The sequence below is a fragment of the Brassica oleracea genome, chromosome C8 (assembly GCF_000695525.1).
Source record: "Brassica oleracea var. oleracea cultivar TO1000 chromosome C8, BOL, whole genome shotgun sequence".
NCBI classification, from domain to species: domain Eukaryota; kingdom Viridiplantae; phylum Streptophyta; class Magnoliopsida; order Brassicales; family Brassicaceae; genus Brassica; species Brassica oleracea.
Window position 1 is genome coordinate 33,315,585 of NC_027755.1, and position 8,517 is coordinate 33,324,101.

An 8,517-nucleotide genomic window follows, 5' to 3' on the forward strand; every position below is an offset into this window, starting at 1 on the left:
ATGACCACAGTCAGACTACTCAACGACTTATGGTTAACGACCGAGTAGATAAGTTAATTCTCTATCCACCTATTACTCGAATAATTAACTTTATAACCAGAATAGATAATAACTGAAAAAAAAACACGTACATCCTTCTCAGGGATGCAACTGTTTGCGTCAGCGTTTTTGACAGTCTTGCTGAACTCCTCCACAAGAGATTGGAAGCTGGTGTTGTCCACCCTAAAGTGATGATAGAAACCAACATCAACCCCAAGTTTATAGGAGGTAACCAGTTTTTGAATTATTCTCACACCTAATAATATATTTATAACAAATAAAAAAGAAAAAGAAAAAAAATTAATGTCACTGCAGGTCGTCTTCACCTCAATGCTACTTCTGGGAACCATTTTATTTTAACAATGAGGTGGCCGCAAACCATAATCTATTTGAGGAGTACTTAAAACCATGACGCCACATTTGGATTACACACAATTTGCAGGTTGTCAACCCGACAATGACTCCACCAGTGGGAAGCAGTATCGTGGTGTGAAGAAGCTGGAACAGGTTTCACTAGGCGAATTGGAGAACTATGTACTGGAGTCACCCCCCACGAGTAAGTTTTTACTGCAACCACTATCTCAACCTCATAATACAGTGGATTATGACATTATCACCCATATTCCTCAACAAACTCAGGCTATTGAGTTCTTATGCAAATCCAAGATTGCCTAATTGGAAAAAACTACGGCTGGTGTTACATCTCCTGTGCTAAGTGATCCATGAAGCTCCAGCGTGGAATGTCATCTTTCACATGCCCAACATGTTTTAATGCCAGTGTTGTTGGAGTTGTCAGGTTCAATTAACGCATTAGGAAGAAAAGAAGCACAATGCAATAATATCATGTATTTTTATTTGTATAAGAGGAAAGATGCAATATAGATGTCAAGCCATTTCAAATTTTGATTATATACACCATTTCTCTATGTAGTGTCTTGATGTTTTACGTCAAAATCATATTATTTGTTAAAAAAACATTATTTGTTGATGATAAACTAATTACCCTGGTTCCTCTAATTATAAATTGGATGTGAATTGGTGCATTATTGGAACAGAGTTTGTGCTGCCAGATTCGTTCATGTTATACAATTTACACCAAAAGTCGTACTTTGATAACATGTAAGTAATATTTCTTATTCATTATATCTTTTGGAACTTTTGCTTTTCAGGCAAAGATGTAACATGGTTTCTCCTATTTCCAGATTTACAATTCTTCATTGCTCTGTTGGTAACCTCAGTACATGTGATTGTGAGGGATGCTTATTCAAGCTTTAGGGTTGATGTGAGTCTATTATTTCCTGCAATAACACGATTGTATGGAGAACAAATGACCATCGAAGATTATATGATTAGCCCATTTCCATCGATACACATTTCAGTTTCAAGGCCATTTCTCCTGACTGATGATGCTCGAGTAATTAGCATGAGCACAACAGATCTTTGTGGCTGTACCTACAAATTACTCTCAATGAGCACATCAATTCCCGGGGCGGAGTCTTTGGCTGAGAAAAAAGTGGTAAATGAGAAGAGCAAGAGCAGAGACAAAGAATCTTACAGTCTATAGATGGTAATAGTTGTTTAGACTGGGAAAATGATCAAATTATTATAATTGAACTTCAAAGGCTAGAAATCAACGGGAACACCGTTGTTAAAGGTTGCAATCATATTTCATTTGGGTTTCTGTCTTTTTGCAGTTCACTCTCATACGTATGTCTTATGTACTTTAGAGAAACCAAATACTACTAAAGCAGTTAACAAGTAGTACATATATGTCATTAGCGTAAAAGCAACCTAAAATCGGCTTGGTTTGTCAATCTTTGATATGGAACAACTGAGAGAGAACTGCAAAAAACAAAAACAAAAAAATACAGATGAAAGAAAAAACAGATTGAATATATAAAATATTTATATATCTAAGATAAGATCCTACTGTAAATACTAAATACATTAGTTAGAAAATCTCAGAAAACATGTGTGATAACAAATACACACAAAAACATATAGAAGATCTCAGAAAAAAACATATAAAAAATATTTAAAATGTTAAAATTAAGCTAAATAATATTAAGCCATAATTTATTTAAAAATAAAACATACGAATCCGGCGCTACGCGCCGGAATACCACTAGTAATACATGAAAAAGCTCCACTGTCTCCACATAAAGAATATAATCTATGATTCTAATGATATAGTGGCTTCACGCTGAAGCTTACTATATAAACTATACAAATCCCATTTTACCAAATTAGATATAACAAGAAAAAGCTTGTGAAGCAAATCGACTCGTAAGATTCGTTGAAACAGTATGACAACTACGATTGCTCTCTTATTGAACATAGATAATCCTGGATAAAATATAGCAAAATAGTATATGCTTGCTTATATCACCATTGTATTAACAATCAATTAATGGATTATCGGGCCCTCATCTGTTTCCAGAGTCTGCTATATAATATGCTTGCTTATACTCTTCTTATAACGTAATGTGAAAAAGAGAGTAAAACTATATGTGCATCGACATGTGCCAAATGGTCATTTGGTAGGGAAATGATGTCATACAAGAGTCCATATCTTAAAGGGAAACATAGTGTTATACACAGCGAGGAATAACATTATCATATTTTACGATTTTGAGGATTAATAAAATAAAATAAAAATCCCAAATCAATCATGCGGTTAGTGCGTAATCAAAAATCAACATTATTGAAATAAAATATAGTATCAATAGGTCTATAAAAAGGCACGCACGTAACACCTCAATATCAACACGCACACACACATACCCGGCCCGTATCTTTGCTTTATCGAGTTTCATGCATTCATATACATTAATGTATTAAGCAGCTTCATGAAACTTGTAGTATATAGTAAGAAAAATGAAAAAGAACATCACTAATACCTCACTAGATTACCCTACTAGACTACTTTAGACACCAAATCTTCCTCTATTTCGTAAACTTTGAATTGTGATTAAAGAAAAACACGTTCTCGCTCGGTTTAAAGGGATTTTGAGTACCTTTTATCATAGTTACAGAAGAAAACGTCATTGTAAAGCAAAAGTGGGAGAAATAAATATTTTTAAAACAAGACCAAACGCATTTACTTATGTTTAAATGATAAAACACCATTGATTGGGGGCAAAAGACTACGTAGCTTTTTCATTCATTCATCACTCTTCAGATGAACTTATGGATTACTAAGACTACTTAATTTTTGCAATATCGACTAGAATCACAGAAGATCTACATAATTTTTAGTTTGAAGAATGACAAAGACAGTTTGATTTCAAAACCTAAAAGTATTCATGGAATGTAATAAATGGGTCTGCATGTTTTTTACATCGGTCTTGCATGTTGTTATGGTCAACTTTGTAACATAAAAAATGAAGCAGAAAACGAGAAAAATGAAATGAGTTGGCCAGCAAGAGAAGTTACAAAAGAGCCACGAAACATGCAATCATCCTGATTTGAAGCCACCCATGATTTTACTGACAAGCAAACACATTGCAGTAAAGACGAATTATCACAATTTGCGATGAAATATAAAGTAGATTTCTTGTTCTTTTTCCTTAAAAAGAGAGGGGAAAATTCTCTTACAACTTAATGATTTATAAAAGGACCAGACATAATCATTTAATTTTGAAACTAAGAAACTATGAGTGCCTTGAATTCTGAGATTCACTATTTTCCTTTTGAAATTAGTTTCCAATATGTAATATATGCATTATAAGCTATTAGCTTCCCTTTGTTATTTATGGTATATAAACTTTATTATATATCTTTGGTATTTCAGTTGCTTATAAGCTTTACAATTACTTATATTGTTTGATCAACTTAAAAAAAATATACTACTTCCGTTCCTGAAAGTAAGATGTTTTAGATTTTTTTTTTGTTCCACAAAGATAGATTTTCTATATTGTTAAGGTACTTTTTTATACTTTTGAGAAACATTAATGAAAAATATTTGAATTGATTAAATTTCATTGGTGGAAAGTTATTGGAAAGTGTATAATAAAGTAAAAAATAAATTAAATTATAAACATTTATTAAAATTCTTAATAAGCGTGCATACTCTAGAAAATCTTAATTTCAGGAACCGAGAGAGTATTTTTTTAATTTGCTTAAATTTGATCAAAAATCTTTGTTTCTATATATATATATATATATATATATATATATATATATATATCTTTGGTATTCCAGTTGCTCTTTCTATTTTTTTGGTGGATCTTTTTTGGAATATTCATGCTTTGTATCAGATCAAAGAAAAGTACTGACCAAATACATGCAACATATTGGTAATCTAGAAACATATAAAAGAAGAGTACAAGATATATGCAAGAGAGTGTTACAAATTAAAGGGGACAAAGAGTGGTGTAGATTGTAGAGAAAATTTTCAAGAAAAAAAAGGAAGAAAGAAAAAAGTGATGAATGATGATGGTAATGGTAGGGATGGTGGGGAACATATATCTTCTTTATCTTTTACCCTTGTTTTCTTCTCTCTCTCTCTCTCTGTCTCTCGTCTCTATTACATGTTTAGAGTTTCTTTTGGTTCAAGCTACATCTTTTTCTGTCTAAATCTATTTGCTTCTTCAAACCAAACGTTATCTTCGCCATAAATATCGGTCATTAATTACCTGTGTATGCTTAATTCTGGCTTATTGATAAATACAATAGCAATAAAAAAGATAAATGCAATACCTTACATTTCTGTTTAAAATCTCTCAATAATAAAAATGTAAAAGGAAGAAAGCAAGTAGTTTCGAATGATCTTGTCAACTTAACTGGCCATGAATAACCTAAAGGTATATTTTAGATTTCATTAAGAAAATTAAAACAAGACTAGTGGCGAGTACCGTCTTCATAAGAAATTAGGTGGATTCATCCTAAATACTCCCAGTCAATAACAAATAAAAACTAAAGAGAGTGATGAGGCGACAAAGTGAGGAGACACGTGGAAAAAGGTACGTTGACGTGGGGAATGTGAAAATGTTGTCGATGGTGTTTACGGGCATTGTGTCTGCATTTTCTCGTGCTTGCAAAAAAAAAATGTTTTCAAGTGTGTGATGAAGATTGTGACGTCTCCTTAGGTCCTTTTAAGTGTCCAGAGGCGAAGAATCTTTCATTAGCTCCTCTCTTTAAGGTTACGCATTCATTACTCATTTATCATGCTTCCCTTGCTTGATTGATAAAAGGGCTGGTTTTAATACTGATTTTTTTTTTATTAGTTTTAGTACTGAAAAATTGGTTGGACTTGACTATTTGCTTTATGTTAATTATAAAGTAACAAGTAAAGAAACTGAAAGAGTGTAACTAAGAGCATGATTATTACAGTTTTTTAAGAGGGTTTTTAAACAAATAACATCATTTAATTAAATGAAAACTAAATGAAACTGTAATAATCGATCCTTAATGTGGATGTTTGATAACGGATCCTTAAGTCTTGAAAGTGCACACGTGTCACTCTCAGCCATCAATTTTATTTTCTTTTTCTTTTTCTTTTTTCTTTTCTTTTTCTTTTCTATTTTTCTGTTATTCTTTTTCTTCTCTTGTCTTCTCAGATGGCTCTCGTAACCTGCAATTGTTTGTTCAATTGGTTTCTCTTGGATGAATCTCTATTTCTCTGTGTCTCTGTCTCTATTGAATCTAATTTTTTTTGTTTTTGGTAGGTCGTGAGCAGAGATGTTGGTCCGTGGTCGTGAGCAGCTGTGAGCAGAATCGCCGGAAGTGAACCCATGACGAATCAGAGACTCCGCCGGTGAGGATCAGAAGAATAAGAAGACGCCGTGGCCACACCAGTCAATCTTCCTGTTTCGGGTGGTGAAGGAAGATGATGACGTGGTGCCTTAAGGCGGTGTGTCTTTTTTTTTAGGTTTAGATTTTTTTTTTTGGTTTAGTGTATACCTAAAATTGAGATGGTTTGATTTTATTTTTTTAATTTATGGTTTAGTTTTGTAAACCAAAATGTATTTGTAAGCCACTTTTAATTAATAAATAAATAAGTCTATGAACGAACCACGAGGGTAAAATCAAACTACCAAAGCTCATTTTGTAAGGTAAATTTATGTCAAGCTACTTCACTTCTGTCTCCGTTGTATATGGAGTGTCAACAATTCGTGTTTGTTTGTTTGTATTTTTCTTAGTGTTGAGTATGGAAATTACTTGGAAACGAGTTATTTATCTCATGGTTTCTTTTTCTCAAAACACTTTTGAGGGATCACTTGATGAAAATTTTGATCAACATTTTGATCGAACCTTTGAGAATTTTTCCATTCATTACCTTTGAGAAATTTTCCATTCAACCTCGGATTTTTTTTTTGAATTATTCTCGATTATTGTACTAATCTTTGTTTTTATGTTTTTTTAATCTATGTTTTAAATGTTATATTTTAATATGTTTTATTTAATAAATAAAAATTTTATTAAATTTTTTTTTTAAAAACCCCTAATTAAAAAACTCCCATTGGACCGATCAAAATGAGAGTTTCTTAACTTGGGTTCTTAACCCCACTTAAGTACATTTAAAATATAAAATAATCATTAAGAAACCCACTTAAGGATCATGGGATAATCATGGTCTAAAAGCACGTGGATTAGAATCATGTGAAAGCTCAAACTCTTATCATGCTTGGATACGATGAAGTCCCGTAGAGTATTTTGTTTTTTGTCATCATAATTAAAAACCATTATTAGCGAGTTAATGACGCACATGAGACGTGTTTAGCAGTTTATGTTCCGTTAAACAAACATTTGGACTATATTAAAAAGTGTCTCGCAGTTATAAAGAACCCTTAATTGTGGAAATGGTGTTTGTCGAACCCACGAATGCATCAATGCGCGTCACGATAATCTCATGCATTGAACTTTGATTTAATAAGGATGAAAATTAAATAAACTATGGTTTTTATAAAATTCAATGTACTCACGTTCTATTTTTTAAAAGAAAAAAATGTTCTTATCCGGTTAATCAGAACATGTATCTCTTGTCTACATCCATCTAACTCCTTAAATCTAGGCCTTAATGCATTTATTAAAAGAATAACATGATATGTATCAATGTATGAAACCATGTCACTTCAACAAGTGCTTACATGGAGTATTGGTCCTCTCGATTTTCTGCTTCAATGTTGCTCAATTTTGTGTTTCAATGAAGTTTTAATTCTTGTTAGCTGATGAATCTGTACATAAACCATGTTTTGTTTGTTTTTCATTCAATAAAACTTACCACTTATACACTGATTAAGTATATGATATGAAGCTAAATAAATCACACCTGTGGATATATATATCTTCTCCACATATTAGTCATTTTAATTCGATAACTAAAATCCAGCAATGATATATATATATATATGAAAAACAGATAGTATATACTTTGGAACAATACAAATTTAATTATAACACACCCAGCAAAAAAATCCGAGCAGAGATTCAAAACCAACACTTTGACCAAGTGTCTGCGTGACACGTGGATTTGTCTGCTTCATCAACAACATCTTTAACCACACTGTCTCATCATTCCACCATCTCCGTTATTTATAAAACAAAATACCAACTCTTCTTCTTCTTCGTCGAATATCTTCAATTAATTAATAATAAATTCCTCTATATATATGCACACACACGTTCAAATCATTAGTCACCTGCTTAGATAAAAATCATAGAGAGATAAATAGTAACCCAACAGAAAAAATGAGAAGAGGTAGAAGAAGCTCATCGTCTTCATCGATAGAAAGTAGCTGCAAAAGCAACCCATTTGGTGGCTCTTCGAGTAATAATACTCGGAACCTAAGCACTGACCTGAGGCTCGGACTCAGCTTCGGCTCATCGTCCGGTCAATATTACAACGGCGGAGAAAATCATGAATATGAAGTCGTTGCGGCTGCTGATCATGAAATGATCATGGAAGAAGAGCAAGAAGAAGATCAAAATGAGTGTAATAGTCTTGGAAGCTTCTACGTGAAGGTTAACATGGAAGGAGTTCCAATTGGAAGAAAGATCGATCTATATTCCCTTAGTGGGTATCATGATCTGATTACAACGCTTGATTACATGTTCAACGCCTCAATCCTATGTAAGAATCTATCTTTGCATGTAGACCATAACCCACTTTATAGTTTTTGTTTAGAGAGATTCGTCAATGATATAACAAAGTCGATATAATTACGCATATATCTTTTCATTTTGGCTCTTTTTTACTAAAGAATATGATCATTTCTATCTAGATAGTTATAGTTATATATTTTTGCATGTAGACCGTAACACATTATATATATGAATTACGATGATTTATGTGTGCAAGAAGAGTGAGAGTATAGTGGTCGAGGAGTCAATGATAGTGAAAACTGAAACAGGGGCTGAGGAAGAAGAGATGTGTAGTGAGAAAAGTCATGTGCTAACATACGCAGACAAGGAAGATGACTGGATGATGGTTGGAGATGTTCCTTGGGAGTAAGAACTTTAAAAAAAAATTATTCT

General features: G+C 32.6%; 1 protein-coding gene across 1 annotated transcript in view; it reads left to right on the forward strand.

Moving 5' to 3' along the window:
* Window positions 1-7,642: 7,642 nt before the first annotated feature.
* Window positions 7,643-8,517, forward strand: part of LOC106310890 (auxin-responsive protein IAA30-like) — a 1,642-nt gene continuing 767 nt past the window's right edge. The window contains exons 1-2 of the mRNA XM_013748121.1: window positions 7,643-8,113; window positions 8,394-8,490. Of these exons, the coding sequence (XP_013603575.1) occupies window positions 7,732-8,113; window positions 8,394-8,490 (479 nt within the window). The 5' untranslated portion in view covers window positions 7,643-7,731. The remainder of the gene's footprint in view (window positions 8,114-8,393; window positions 8,491-8,517) is intronic.